Source organism: Vitis riparia, chromosome 15 (assembly GCF_004353265.1).
Source record: "Vitis riparia cultivar Riparia Gloire de Montpellier isolate 1030 chromosome 15, EGFV_Vit.rip_1.0, whole genome shotgun sequence".
In the NCBI taxonomy this organism is placed as follows: Eukaryota; Viridiplantae; Streptophyta; class Magnoliopsida; order Vitales; family Vitaceae; genus Vitis; species Vitis riparia.
Window position 1 is genome coordinate 4,547,303 of NC_048445.1, and position 16,556 is coordinate 4,563,858.

General features: G+C 33.0%; 1 protein-coding gene across 3 annotated transcripts; it reads right to left on the minus strand.

Annotated features, from left to right (window-relative positions):
• Nucleotides 1–1,334: 1,334 nt before the first annotated feature.
• LOC117932149 (homeobox-leucine zipper protein ANTHOCYANINLESS 2-like) lies at nt 1,335–7,866 on the minus strand. 3 transcript variants are annotated; one of them, XM_034853233.1, is made up of 10 exons: nt 7,758–7,866; nt 6,570–7,236; nt 6,239–6,453; nt 6,030–6,147; nt 5,255–5,941; nt 4,910–5,011; nt 4,590–4,802; nt 3,290–3,464; nt 2,808–3,178; nt 1,335–2,331 (listed from the first exon to the last, which is right to left on the minus strand). In XM_034853233.1, exons 2-10 carry the CDS (start codon nt 6,738–6,740, stop codon nt 1,948–1,950), a joined length of 2,436 nt encoding a protein of 811 aa, XP_034709124.1. In that variant the 5' UTR covers nt 6,741–7,236; nt 7,758–7,866; the 3' UTR covers nt 1,335–1,947. The 3 variants fall into 3 exon arrangements, with proteins under 3 accessions (XP_034709124.1, XP_034709125.1, XP_034709123.1); XM_034853234.1 differs by lacking the exon at nt 7,758–7,866 and having other exon boundaries at nt 2,808–3,175; nt 6,570–7,372; XM_034853232.1 differs by lacking the exon at nt 7,758–7,866 and having other exon boundaries at nt 6,570–7,372.
• Between the last annotated feature and the right edge of the window lie 8,690 nt (nt 7,867–16,556).

Sequence of the window (16,556 nt, forward strand, 5' to 3'; positions counted from 1 at the left end):
CAAATGGATAGTGTGAGATGATATAAAAAGGCATCATTATGATAAAGATATTTTAATTAACCAAAAGGGGTTACAAAATCAATCAAATATCCTCCAAAAATGTAGCTATTTATTGTTTGAAATAAGCTTTTATAAAGCTTAGTAAGTATCACCCACCCCCATCCCACTTTACAACTAGAACCAGCTGTGTCCATAAAAATTAAAATTAAAATTAAAATTATATATATATATATATATAAAAGTTTCCTTATCAAGTTTCATTTTATCTTTTGCAAATAAAAAATTTCTCCTCAACCCATTTGTAGTACCAATTTGGAAATGGTTGCAATATTGGGTACTATATATTTGTCATATTTAAAGCTAGCTTTTGAAAAATGATATTATAATCATGGTGGCATATAATTGAGAAATGCTATTAAAAACGACTTGGGTGATTTTTTTTTTTTTTTTTCCTCGTGAAATTTATTTGGTTTTTATTAGTATTTAAATATTAAGTTGTTTGTTTGTATTAGTATCTTAACACTTAAAAGTGTTGAATTTATTTATTTTTATATGTTAAGAATGATCATAAAATTAATTATTATTATTTTTTCTTATCTTAAAGTAATTTATGTTTGGTTGCTAAGACAATGTTTGAATTTTTTTGAATTAACACTTATTGTCATACGGTTTATTTTTTAGGAACTTGTGATTGAGATATGTATATCCTTACAAAGATTAATTCATACGGTTTACTTTGAAAGTTGAACTTTCGATCACTGAATAAAAAAAGTTGACAACTTAATAGAGACACGGAATTGAAATTAAAGTATAAAAAAGTTAAGAGTTGTCCACTGACAAGTGACTGAATTATAGAAAAATCATATTTCCTTCTAAATAAAAAGGAAAATGATGCAGGTAGAGACAAAAGCGTTACCCCACAAAAATAATCATATCCGGAGAGGGATTTTCTACTGCAGCATAGAAAAGTAAATGCATTTTTTCTAGGAAACCAAACAAGGACGTATGAGTGGATGGAGAGATTGAGAAGGGCAATGACGCGTCCAAAAATGAATGGGTGGGTACAGGTAATGAGGCCAATTCCAAAGAACTAAGCATTAAATGCTGGCAACGCTTTTCCCAACACCTACTGCTCCTTCATTTAATGCTCCCTCATCCCTTTCTCTTCTCCCCTCTCCCCCGATTCTCCCTTATCACCATCACCCCTATCATTACTGTTTATCAAAGAAAAATTAAAAACGGTAAAAATAATTTATTTTTTCTAAATTTGGATTAAATAAAGACACCATTTTCATTGATGTTATAAATATGAAACTGCATTTTGACATGGAGAATTGAATGATGAAATGGAAATAGAGGAGAACGTAAAGGGTAACATGGTAAATTCAAGTATCAGATCACGACAACAGATCAGTTTTTTTCAAATGAGATGAACCAAACAGAACGCTAACACATAACATCAAAAACAAATAGCTGCCGACTACCGCCGCTACATTTTCCAGTCAAATATAATTCAATACCCAAAATACCCTCTCTTTTTTTCCCTGTTTTTGACTCAGTTTTTTTTTGTTTTAATAATATATAAACCTTCTTGACTCATTTATGCTTCAAGCTACTTGAGTCAACTCACGGGTCGAACTGAGTCAATACCCGAACCACCACCCTTGCATTGTGCTAAGAACACTCCGCTCCGAGTCAACTCAGTCCCCCACTGTTCTTATCACCCTGCAAGGATTCTCCACGCGCGGTTCGTTCTTGACTCACACCCGAGTTGCCAGTTGTTTTTTTTAGCTAACCAAGCTCCTTTTTCCTCTCATTCCACACCTCCACGCTCGAGAGTCTCCATCCTATAACTAAACCACCATTACAAACACGTCCTGTCAAAAGTAAAAAATCGAAACCCATTATTTTTATTTCTGCCACTCTTGATCCCGCCGTCCATGACGATCAGCTTTCGCAGTGAAGGGCGGCCTTGATCTTCTGAACGGTGCAGGAGATGAGATTGTTGACAGTCTCCACCGACTCTACCGTGAGCTTGGCCGTAGGCAAACTGTTCACAAGGATCTGGAAAGCCACGGTGAGAAGGGACCCACTGACTCTGTTTGGGCCTCCGCTGTTGGTGTGGGCCCCAGGGTTGGGCCCGCGAGAGCCAGGCCCATCAGGGACGATGGCGAACCCAGATGGGAGGAGAGCCACGTAGGCGGAATCTCCACCGTTCATCACAACGTGCATGGCGGGGATGTCAACGGGCGCGTACACCACAAGCGACCCAGCCGCGTCGATGCAAGTCTCCTGCAGAATCAGCATACTGCTCTGGTTCGCGTTCATTGCCTGTGGGGTGGGAAAAGAGCCAAAAAAAAAATTAAATGACAGAAATGGGCCACGTTAATCGGGATAATTACAGGAAATTGCCATTCAGGACTGAACCCACGACATGTGAGGGCAAGTGGGCGCTGGGCACAGTGCAGCTGAGTCAACCAAGGAGTTGAAAACTGTTATGAAACGATGACGTTTGAACTACCCCTATTATCCCCCAGAAAGGCCACAAGTGTCCCAACAAATTTGACTTTTTAATCACCAGCAATAGGTTAAAACAAGGGCAGTCCTTAGGATCTGCTTCCCAACTGTCCTTATGGATACTTCCAGATTCCACTCTCCCCCCTCCCCAATTCACCTTTTATCCCTACACGACAAATTAAATGAACCCCATTTCCCAGGGACACATGCGTCATTCTCTATGCATTATTATTTGGACCCACCCCTATAGATACCTAATACTTCTCTTTCTATAGATATTTGATACTTACACTGGCTCTGAGGAGGGAGACGCAGTTGCCATGATCCTGGCCCTTAGCGATATGGGCCATCTCCTGCATGGGTCCGCCGTTGGATAGGATGTCCCACTCACTTCTCAGCCGTTCATCGCGGAGGAAGTCGAAGAGCCTCTGAGGAGACACCGGCAGCCAGACCGAGGTTGCTGCACTCAGCACAATGCCCGGTGGCTCCCCGGGATCGTCCACGCTCTTTCTGGTCATTACTCGCACGTCTTCGTCCACGTTGCCGGCGCACAGCTTGTTCCATTTGTGGACTGTTGAAGCGCAGACACCGGCGCAGAAGTTGTCGGTCATTCGTTGGGCCAGCTTCAGCATGCTCCGCCGCCCGCCTGCAGTTATTGCTGCTAGTATATTTAACAAAAAGGCGGCACCACGTATTAGACCTTGATCTCACTGTCTAACGAAAAATTCAAAAAAGCTTTAACAAAGAGCTAGCTGCATTTTCCTGACACTACCTGTGTGATCCCGGGTGGGCACGGTGGAGGACATGAGTATGGCGAGACACTCGCACTGCCTTTGAAGGGTGGCCACCCACCTCTGGGCACCGAACCCCATGCCAGAACCAAGTAGTGGCCGGTAGAGCTGGTGGACTGCACTCTCATCGTATTCTGCATGCTCAACCCATGTAACCTGCATTTCAATTGTCGATTATATTTTCCGGGGTATAGTTATCTTCCATGATCAGGCCAATTGCTCAGTAACACAAACTTATACGGGAAACACCCATAAGCAAGACTGGAGAGAGACGGGAAGGAAAAAGATAGATGGAGAGAAGAATCCTCAACATAAAATATGAAGTAAAAAAAATGATATCGAAGAAATATTACCACAAATTTCGGATATGGATTGAATCCAATGAGAGAAATAATAACATAAAGCCCTTCTATAAAGGGAATCTCAAGTATTATAATATGAAGTTCAGCAATATTTAGAGGAACAAGGTGGACCAAATGAGCGACATGGAGATGTGTACTTGAGTCTACTCAGCTTAAATAATTCATATGAGATACTCACATAAGAACAAAATAGACGGTCCAGGGTTTTGACTACAAGGTCCTCGATGAGTAGAAAAACATTTCATTAAAGCTGGAACCAGGAAATACACAGTTCCATGGATTAAATTTTGGGAAGGGTGATGATCAAGAAAGCATCAAAGATTGGAATAGAAACATCAAATGCATAGTTTATTCAACCAAAGTTGAAGATTTCAAGGGATTTAACAACAAAGGATATGAAATTAATGTGTTCAAGGTACAGAAATAAGAGTAATGGAGGCTTCTATCGATATTATAATGTGGGCAACCTCGATTTTCTGCTGTACGGTGGGAGTATTAAACTAATTTTAGGAAACACCAGTTGTCAAAACTTGAAGGTTAAAATATAATTTAATACCAGAAGAAGCATCTAGGTCAATAAACTAAGTGATTAAGAAGGTTCAGATTCCTCGAGGAAAGTGGTTACATTTTTCATTCGAACCTAACCCATCAGTGAGTGATGCTGATTTTACGAGCAATTGGCTAGACAAACAAAAGTCTTAGATGCATGAGCTCAACTAGCTTGGGAATGCAAATGCCCATGATTTTGACTTGGTGTTTTTCTCAATTAAATGTTCTCAACTAAGCTCCAAAGTTGCAGTTACTTCAACAAACTCATTAAAGGCTAAAGGGGAAGAATACCCACTTGGAAAAACTCAATAATTGTAAAGAAAACAAGTTAGAACTATGTAAAGAAGGCTAAGAGATGTATATACGCTACCTTGGAGTACCCATTGGGCATATCTTGCACTACACAGCCAGAAGGAAGCCTCCTGCAGTTCACAAATGTTGGTGCAACCGATGTTTCTCGAATTGTATCGATGGATACATCAACCACAGCCCACACGCCCTCGGCGTGCTGCTTGCAGAAGCGGAGGAAGTTTACCTCGCGAACAGGAACCAAAGGTGAAAGGACTTGGAGTTCAGCATGCATCTGAGAGAAAAAAAATTAATTTTAAATTTGCTTCAAAGACAGTTGTTTGAAAACCCTAAAGGAAACATTGAAAGGACTACTCGCATGGTTGTTGAAGAAACATTTACCAGCTGAAGTGCACCATTTCTGGTCCCCCCCATGCCACTTGATATCACATCAGTAGTAGAGGTTCTGGCAATCATACATGGAAACATCTCTGCCCATCGATTCTATTCAGAAGAAAGCAAATTAAAATTAATCAAAAAAAAGTACACAAACACAAGATTGCAATTCCCAATAGGCAATTTTGCAAACACAAATTAGTTCCCAAAGAAACCCAGAACCCCACAAGCACTTCTCTCAAAAACTACTTCAAGGATCCTAATTTCTAGTGAAACTTACTGTAGTGTATACTTCCGAGAGAAAGAGAGAGGGAGGGAGAGGGAGAGAGAGAGAGATCTTGAATTACTCACCGAGTCCATTAATGTCTCAACAAGAGCCAAGCTGTTGATGATTACCATACCAGTCTCCCTTGTACACTCGGTGACAAAGCCACTGGGCTTCATGCCAATGCAAGGGGTAAATGTTCTCATGTATTCCTCAAGGTTCAATATTTCCCGTCCCCCTTCCAAGCTCCTGACCCATAAAGGCTCATCAGTCTGAGCCATCTTAACCAATTCATCCATAGCAGCTAAAGCAAGCTCTAGAAACATAGATCTCTCCAAAGACCGCTCCAAGCCTGTTACACCAGTCGTTGATGTTGGAGGCGCCACAGGCAACGTGCTTGAAATCCCACCTCCAAAATCGTGTCCCAAAGGCAATGTTGTTGCTACAGTGCTCAAACCACCAAAACCATTGCTTCCAACTCCAAGTTCCAAACTAGAGCTGGGCATTGCTGGGGCCATAGAAGAAGCCAATGATGAAATGGGACGGCCCAAGAACTTGCCTGCAAGCGCACAAACCCGATCTAATTCATCCTTTAAGCGGGCATTCTCAATCCGAAGATGCTGCTCCTCTAGAGATATGTCACCAATAATTGCCGGACCACCACAGTTGGTGCAAATTGGGTTCCTCATAGCATCCCTTATCGACATGTTTTCAGCCCGAAGTTTATCATTTTCTTGTCTAAGAATTGAGTTCTCATGTCGTTCCAATTGGGTCTGGTGCAAACAACAAAATTTCATGGTTATTTCATTAGCTAAATCAAACACAAAACATATAAACGTCCTCAAAAATAGGATTAACTACCTTCATCTGGGTACGGCGATTTTGGAACCAGAACTTCACTTGCCTGGTCTCCAAGCTAAGCCTTCTGCTGAGTTCCAACCTTTGCTTTTCATCAGGATGAGGACACTCCTTGAACAGACTAAAACAAAAGCAACCAGAAAACATTCGGTCATAACACACGAACCTGGCGAAGAAATAGGCTAAAACTTTTATGGAACATCAGATCATACGCTTCAAGTTCTTGGATTTGCTGAGGCGTGTGTCGGTGGTATCTCTTCTTCCTTGGTGGGTTGTCGGCAGCATCCTGATCGTCCCCAGAAGCACCGTCCATGTTATCACTTCCAGATCTGCTCTCATGCTCATCTTCTCTGCTTCTTCTGCCACCACCGGACTCAAAATTTTCTGCCAGTCGAGTCACCTCACCTTGACCCTCCATACTAGTTTGCTGCTCAAAAACCACCAAAAAGAAAGAAGAAAAAAAATGAGAACCCAGATCAGTTGAAACAAAAATCGGCAAGAAAGTAAAGAAAAAGAGAGAAGTAGTGAGGGAAAGAAGCGTACGAGAGCAAGAGAGAGTCCAGGCGAGCTGAACATGGACTTGGCAAGAGATGGAGAGACAAGGCGTGGCTGAGCGATTGCACCAGTGGCCATGTTGTTGCTGTAAGGTATATCAGCCACGATTCTTGCACCACCGCCACCAGAACTATTGTCAAGAAAACCCCCAAAACTCATCAAAAAAACCCCCTTTTTTTCTTCCCTCTCAAAACACCCTTCCCCTCCCCACCACCTCTCTCCGATATCCCCTCTTCTTCTCTACAAATTCACACCCACTTGTCAACCAAACACACACCACAATCACATTCACTCATTTCCATTCAACGCACAAATTCCACAACCCAACTGCTTCAGAAAACAAACTGTGTCTCTCAAAACAACCCTGAAATCAGCGCTTAAACGCAGAAGAAAAAATCTGCGAAACAAAAAAAAAAAAAAAGAGAGGATAGAGGAGACAAAAGGCCAAACCCAATTGTCTCCAACTCCCTCTCCCTGGTTTTCTTTGAGAGAAAGAAAGAGAAAGAAGGCTAGCAATAACCCTTCCCTCCTGCTTAGCTCTTCGTTCTCTATCCTTCTCTCCCTCTCTACCACACTATCTCTGCGAAAATGGGAAAACCCCTAGCACTCGTACTTGGTCTGCTGTCTCGAGCTTTGCATGCTTGACTATAAGGCACTGAAAATACACATAAGAAAGAAAAAAAAAGCTGAAACCAAAAGGGCTTAAAGAGATTTGCACACAACACAGAAGATAGGAAAAAAAGGAAGAGAAAAAGGTGAAGATAAAACGCAATTATGTGGACTCTTCGAAGCCTTACAAATACGCAACACACCAAATGCCCAGAAAAAGGGTCGGTTGACTCTCTCTCTCTCCCCCAAAAGTTATACAGTGAAATGAGCAACTTTTTAACCCTCTTTCACAAAACTGTAAAAGAGAAACAGACAGAGCTTCAGATCCGTGGATCTCACTCACTCGCTTTCTCTCTCTACGACTCTGCATATACATACACGTTTTGGGATCTGTAACAACACACAGATTATATAAATATATTCATATATTATTATATAAAATCTAGGGTTTGTGGCTGACTCGAAACGACCCCAGAGGCACTGTTTGGTCAATGCTTTCCCCCCATCCTCTCTCTCTTCTCTATTCTCTCTCTCTAGAAAAGTCCGCAACTAAGCAAAAAAGCTTACCGCCGACCGGAAAAAATGACGAGGGTGGCCGCAGCTCACCCTTTCCGGTGAGTGTCGCTGGAGGCAATGAGGCGTCCTGCAATTCCTGCAATTTTCATTTGATGTAGAAATGACGGTTTCAGTTTGGTGCTCGAGGCTTGAAATTTCATATATATACTGTAATAAATAAATATATTTGATTATTTTCAGAATTTTCCTTTTTTAAAAATATTTATTTTTTATCGGCGCGAATCGGCGTAGGAGATTTGAACTGGCTAGTAAATTCAGTAATACTCTGATTTAAGGAATGGTAAAATGACCGTTTTGCCCACGGTGATATGAAGGGCCGCGCCGTCCGTGACAGTTTACCTTCTAGTAAATTTGGCTAAAACTTCAAATGGAAATTAAAAATATATATATATGAAAAATAGAAATATTAGAAGATAGAGATTACCAAATATATATTTTGAAAATAATAGGGCCGTTTGGTTCCTGTTTTTGGGAAGGGGATGTGTTTTTTTTTTTTGTTTTTTTTTTTTTTTTTTATGTTTTTAAAAACCATTTTTTTAGAATAATAAAAAATGTTTTTATTATTTTTTCACTATTTATAAAATAAATTGTTTTTCTTATTTTCTTTTTCTTTTTACTTTTCATACTGTTTTTTGTGTTTCCAATAAAAATTATTAAAAAATATCAAATTATTATTTATATATTTATAAACAATGAAAATTATTTATATATTTATTAATTAAAAAAATAATTTTCAAACATATTTTTTGTTTTACTTATTCTAACAAGTTTTTTTATTAACTCCATAAAACATGTTTTTTTTGTTTTTAAAAACAAAAACTGTTTTTCAGAATTCAATTTTTAAACACAAATTTTTTTTTTTTTAAACATAAAAAACTGTTTTCCATAACGGTTTTAAAAAAATAGCAATCAAACATACCTATAAATTTATTATTATTTTTTGAAGGAGAATAAATACTAAAAATACTGTTAATCTTTCTTTATAATTCTTCTTCCAAGTTTTGTTAGACCACAAATAAATAAAGGATAATTATATATCATAATCAATTTGCTTTTAATATTTTTCAAAACTATAATTATAAAACTTAGTAATAAAAAAAAAATGAAATATCAAAGTTTCTTCAATCATGTGTTACATGTTAATTAAATTTTGTTTACGTGCACTCATGTCTTTAATCAAAACATTATCCTTCAATGAATGGAAATTAAGCCCAAAATATTGACTCCAAGCTTCATGTTGATAAATAGAAGGAAAAGTCCATCTTATCATAAATGATCGATTATGTTCGAAATCGAATCATATTGATAAATAGTTGTTATATGGAACTTACATAATTATTTACGTGCACTGTGGCACGCACCCATAAAATGTTACCAACATTTTGGATGATTGTATTGTGACACAAATTTCTCACTAATATCTACTTCATTGTAGTTCGTTGAGTGTAGTGTAATGAAATAAATTTTTGCAATTTTGATTATTTTTTGTGCTAATTAATCACCTCATTATGATACTCTTTATCTCGAAAAATTAATCGTCTCTTAAACATTCCGATATATTAATATCAATTTTTTTAAGATACTAAATTATTATTATTATTATTATTATTATGATGTCATTATGATGCCAAACCAGATGAAGGGCAATTACTAAATTTTATTGGTAAAATCATGGTGAATATTGAAGGGATAACACAATGTGAAAACAATGGTGTGCTAAGTAGATAAATAGGGGGGGAAATTATTAAAAAATAAAGGAAGTGACATAAAAGCAATTTAATTGACAAAAAAATTTGTTAGGAACATTGATGAGAGTCAATTACAATCTTGAGAATTGGTTGGTAAGAACTCAATACATGAACAAGAAATAACATGCAACTCATAGCACCCATCACTATTTAAATTAAAGTCACATTCAATGAAATCACTTTTTCAACTTTTCACTTTTCTAGTTAGTCATGTCTTATAAAATTTAAATTATTCATTTATTTTATCTTGTGACACAATTCATTTAAAAGAATTTATGATTAAGAGAAAAAAGGAAAAAAAAAAAAGTCCCATAATACCATAAAATTAATGAATGTATGTTGTTACAAACCTTGGATAAAATCAAGTTATCTTGTCAAAAAATGGGATATATTTTTAGAGTTTTGATATTAATTATTGGATTGAACTTACAAGCCTGAAAATCCGACTTAAAAAAAAATAAGAGAAAAGTAAAAATGATGTTTCGAGAGAAAAATTATGGATTGAGGATTTTGTTTTACTCGTAAAATTAAAACATCAATCAGGTTTAAATTTAAATGAAAAATCTTGTAAGGTTTTATTTGAAAGTCTAGGTGATTGTAGATGATGAACAATGTATAAAGTCAAACAAATTAATAAAGATGAAAAGTAAAGTATTTGTTAAACGACAGCATCTCGAACAATAAAAATACAAATGTTTATGATCATAAGAGAAGGAAAATGGTAGTAAATAAGAATTTCTATTAATATATTTTATTCCAATCTACAATGTTGAAAATATCTTCCCTTAAAACTGCCAAAAAGGATACAACATGCCACTCCAAAGCTTTATTCATTCATAATGGGACAGCCTCCAATGAACAACAAAAAAAGACATGAAATATTTGACATGATTTTCCCACCATTCACAACTACCACTCCAAATTGTTTCCTTTAAATAATTGACAAAATTGTTTTAAATTGAGAATATTTTTATCCCATATTTGTTAAAAAGTTGCTTTAATTACATTATTCAAAAACCTAGGATATTTATAATAAAATTTATTGTCACCTTCATAAAGTGATTTATTACACTATAAAATAACAATAATAATAATAATAATAATAATAATAATAATAATAATTTTACTTTATTTAATATTCCCAAATTGTTTTGCTTTATAAATTTGTAAGACAACCCATGTGAAGGAGTAAAAGCACATAAAGCTTACTATATACGATATCAAACATTGAAGTAGGAGTTATTTTTAGGTAATTATAATGCAAATGGCTTCATATATTGGTTGCCCAATAAATGTGAGGACAACCCAAATTACAATTTCCCTTTTGGTATTTTTAATTATTAAAATAAATAAATAAATCCAATCTATTTTTATTTATTATGTAAGTGATTTGGTGAAAATTTATTGTCGTAGTTAAGAGATATTCAATTAAAAAATGATATTTTTTTTGCCCTCATAATAGAATAATGCCCCCAACAACTTGGTGTATGATCTTTTGCCACTTTATTTGATATTTTATTTAATGAAAATATTATGTGGGAAATTTCAGATTTTTTTTATTATTTTTTTTCCTAACCAAGACTAATTACAAGGAGGAACCAGCTAAAATAGTAAAAAATATATCTATAAAATTTGTACTTATAATTCAATCAATCTATGTTTTTTAAAATAGTTCTAAAAAATAATTTTTGAGAACAACTTTTGAAAATTATTTTATAATATTTTGTAAAATAAAAGTCTGTTTAAAAACATAAAAGGTTTTAAACCTATTTTTAATGTTTTTAAATATTAATTTTTATATACACGACTTTATTTTTAATCATTTTGTATAATTACCTTTCAAAGCAATCTTTAAAAAACAAGGGAAAAAAATAAAAAATAATTAAAAGATGTTCTAAAAACATCATATTTTATCTTCATAAGAAAAAAAAAAAAAATTTTGATTCTCAAACATGTTTTCCTAATTTTTTATTTTGGATAACAAAAAACAGTTATTAAAAATAGTTCTCAAACATACTTAAAGACTTTGTTTGACAACGATTTAAAAAAATACTTTTAGCCTAAAAAATGTGTTTTTTTTAAATTAACTGTTTAATAAAATTTAGGAAACATTTTTAAAAATCTGAAAAATAATTATAATATTGCAAAATTATAGAGAAACCCTGGATAGGTGATTTTCTTAAAAACAATTTCAGGAAAAACACTTTTATTAAAAACATTTCGTGCAAAAACATCGTCAAATGCATTCTACCTTAATTTTATTTTTTAAAAATACTTTTTAAGCTAAAAATACTTTATAAAATTACAATCAAAATGGAGTCTAAATTTGTAACTTGGTCTGGTGCAAAGTTAAATCAATTAAATGATATTTTGCATGATAAACATGTTGAATTTTCTTTTAGTTGGATTATCATAAAGATGTTTTACCAAATCTAAAAGCAAAATTAATTAATATAATTTATATCCTTTAATAAGGGCTTTCATTTTCAAATTAAGAGGTCAGTGCAGGCGGTCCAGAGATATATCTACATTATTTTTCAAGGATATTTTCTAAAGTATTTTTTTTGGGTATTAAATTAATTTATTTTATTATTATTATTATTATTATTATTATTTGGAAACAAGCATAAAAATTAATTTTAAAAAATTAAATTAATATACCAATTACAAAAAATAGAATTGAATTCATGTGGTGCTCCACGTTTGTACTATACTTTCATACCTACTCTCTTTTAATTATTTTCATGACACATTTGCATGAAAATATTAATAATTTAACCTAAGATATCTATTTTAATTATATTATTATAATTTGTAAAAAAATTTGTCCCCTGGTAAAATTGGATTGGGATATGTTTACTCCATAGTTATTATAAACAATGAATCACACTAATGATCATAATTAAAATTAATGAGTCCAATCATTTGTGCCTTTTTACATCTTAATTTGATGCTTATTGAATGCTTAGAATATTGAAGATGTTACAAGAATTGGGTTGGTTGGACTTACTATTAAGGTAAAGTTTTTGACAAATTAAAATTAATTAATAATTAATAATAAATAAAGAAATGTTAGGTGAAGCAATTACTTATGATTTATCATTTTTATTTAATTTTGGTGGCGTGTGATGACTTCAAATCTTTGGGCCCAACTTGTGAAAAACTCAACCACATTCATTAATTTTTCTTTCCACTACACATTCAAATGCCCAATTAATGTTCTTAGTTGTATGTGGTACTGACAAAGTTGTTCACTTTAATTGGTTGGTATTGAAAAATTCTGTCCAAAATTTTGTTAATTTTCGACATAATAATTTTAATTTTTTTTTTAAATTCGGATAAACTTTTGTTTTTATTATTATAAAACAAAAAATGTGATTTTTTTTGTTTTTAATTTTGTAAATAATAGAACAAAATATAGTAATCATGGTGAATTATTTTCAATAATAGAACAAAAGGCTGATTAATTTTCAGTGGTTTCTGATTTTTTTTTCTTTTTTTTATTAAATATTTAGGGCAAAATAGTAATGTTGTTGGTTTTGATAAAAAAAAAAAGATACAAGGGTTGATTTTTGTTATTAAAACTTAACAATGTTTTTTATTTCTCTATATCTAAATACTATAAGGTTTTTTTGGTAAGAAAATAATTTTATACTCTTTAGAACATAAAAATAGGAAAATATGTTTGAGAATCAATAACTTTTTTTGTTTGCAAAAAAATAGAAATACATGTTTTCAAATAACACCCTTTAATTGTTTTCACTTGTTTTGGAGATTGTTTTAAAAAATAATTATACATAAAGTGATTAAAAATAAAATATCAGACATAAAAATTATTTTTAAAGTATATTTAAAAATATTAAAAATAGATTAAAAACATTTGAGGTTTTTAATTTTTATTTTACCAAACATTGGAGAACGATGTTAAAAATTATTCTTAAAAACAAATTTTCAGAATTGTTTTCAAAAACAATTATCAAATAAGCTTTAAATATTTGTTTAAATATATTTTCCATCTTTTATTTTTAAAATCATAAACTTTTACATAAAAATTATGTATAAAAAACATAAATTCACATTTTTAAAATTTTCAAAATTTAAGGAAGTAAATTTTTTTGTAAACGATTTTTAAAATTATTACTTTTTCAACATAACCTCTTATATAAAAGTTGAATTATTTTGAAATTTAAAAAATCTAAAAGTGAAAATGTATCCAAACCAACCCTAAATTTTTTTAAAAAGAAACCATTTTCAATAAAAATGTTAATAATAAAAATAATATAACTAAAAAAGGTTTTAATCACAATAACTTCCAAACGGACCCTTAATTGGCTATTCTTCCGACAGTCACTTTTTATTGCATAATATATTATCAAGTATTATCAAATCAATTTTTTAATTAAAAGCTAAACATCACCTAATCATAAGGCTATCATTTTCCTTAACTTTGTTTTCAATAATCCAAATACAGACCCCATGATCAGCTACCCCTTTTAAAATATGCCCAATTAATGTAAAAAATATCTAATTTATTCGTCATAAAATTAAGAATGTTCAGTAATAAAAATAATATCATAAGAATTAATTGATCAAAATGATGAAAATATTTCAAGTTTAAAATTCTAAACTTTTTTCACTATCAAATTTAAAAAGTAAACTATTTTTTACATAAATATTAAAGTAGAGGATCAGATTTATAAATTGTCGATGATTTTATCGTTTTTAATCAAATAACTTCTCATATCAATACGATAAGATCATATTAAAAATCGGGGTATGATTTCATCCCTTTTGATTAGATGACCCTCCTCGTATCATAAAATTGTATTAAAAATTGAGTATGATTTCTTCCTTTTTTTATTAAATGACTCTTATAATTGGGATGATTTCGTTTACTTTTGATCGTATTAAAAAATAGAAAAGAAAAACCCAATATGAAATAATATTTAAAGGCAGTTTGATTAGAATACGCAATTTATGAAAAGCTAGGGGGGTGGGGCTTGATGGCATGGAGCGGTGGCGCCACCATAGGTCATGGTCCACTTCCTCTCTCTAAAACTTTTCTTACTTCTTCACTCTCTCTAAAATTCCTGTCATAGAATCATAAAAAAAGAGGGAGAAAAGAGTTATGGATACAAGCTAAGCAATGTCCGGATGAATGGGGCCACCACCCACCAGCTTTGTGAATGGAAAAATAGGAAGAAAGAAGGACTCAGGAAGGAAGGAAGAAGAAGGAGGAAGGAGACGGAGGAGGAAGGTGTGTTGCATGGAGTTGCTCGTGACAGGCCTCATGCATGCTGGCCCACTGAGCTCGTTAGGCGCCTGCTCTTCCCACGAGGCTTGTCACCTCCTATTCTCTGACGTCCACGCGCCTTCACCTTCATTTTTTGGACCTTCTTTATTATTTTTTATTATTATTAGTTATTAATTTTTGTTTTCAAACTCACCCTCATTTTTCACTAAGGATTGATTTTGATACTATCTATTATAACTCAAATAGATAGTATTTATTTTAATCTATTAACTTTAATGACTTTGAAAATCGATCACTCATGGGTTTATTGTGACATTCCATATCGGATAAGGAGGAAAGTTTCTGGTGTTATATAAATATGAATTTCCCGTAACCTTATAGATAACATTTTAAAATTGTGAGGACCCCTTTTGATCAAAACGGATAATATTTATCGGTTAGGAGCAAACTATTACAAATGGTATCGACACAATAAGGATGTTGTATCTGCTATTGAATAGGGGGGAAAGTTCCTAACCTGTAAACGTATTTTAAAGCCAATTTTATGTCATGATTCATATAGATATCATTCACTTTAAGTCAATTAGCCCAAAACATAATTTGTATGGATATTATTAAGTTACTTTGGACCTATTAGTCTATATAACTTTAAAAATTGTCTATTAAAACCAAATGAGTTAAACCTCGTAAATATTTCTTTTATTTTAAAATTTCATCTACACAAACTAAATGAGAAGTCATCACAATGCCAAATTTCCTATACTTGTTATAAGAGGTTGGTTTTGATACAATCTCACGCCTTGCATAAATAGTATTTGCTTTTAAATCTATTAAATCTTACAATTTTAAAATATGTTACACAAATAAAATAAAATTTGCACTCATAAACGCCAAGAACACATCCCCAATGGTGCAACATATCATGTTATGTTTTTGAAGACACTAATAAATTTGTTCAAATAGCCTAAATTGTTGAAATTGGCCAAATAATTGAAACCTTGGAACAATATTATGACCCCAAGAAAAGGGGTCATAATTGAATTGAAAAGCAAAATATTTGTGGGTTAAAGAGGGGAATGAAGGGGCATTGTTCACACCATCACACTTCATATAATTGCAAGGTGACGTGCGTTGAGTCTAGATCTTAGAATGGGTCCATTAAAGGATTGGGTAGAGTCATAATTGAACTGGGTTCAGACCCCAAAATATAATGTTTGGATCTTACACAAGATTCATCCATGCATGCTTATTTGAGACAAACAGATCCAAAGCCTGAAACAAAAGAACAAAAAATATATACAGAGGGAAACAAAGGTGGAGGAAAAGGGGGGTGGCAGATGAATCAATTGATTGATTTAGATTAGACTCTGGAGGGCATGTACTGGGCTCTGTTGCACAGGCATATGAAATGGGGACATTTTTTGAAATCATTGCGTATTTTCAGACAGCCAATTGCTTTGTTGGGTGGTCATTTATTTGGAAGTTTCAGCTTCAGCTACATCACTTGAATTTTTGTGGGTAGCATTATTTCTTAAATATCTTATGGTTTATAAAATAAAGGTTATTGCCCTTGTTTTTGGACTCTTTTTAACTCTTTGTTTTGGCGAGAATGAAAGAATATGAGCATATTTGGGAACTATTTTAATTTTAACATAAAAAAAAAACATAAAAAATTGTTTTACACATTCCAAAACAAAAAATATTTGGTCATTTTTCTAATAAAAAATAGTTTTTTGAATAATTTGTAATGTTATTACAAATCATTGAAAATAAAACATTATAAATAAA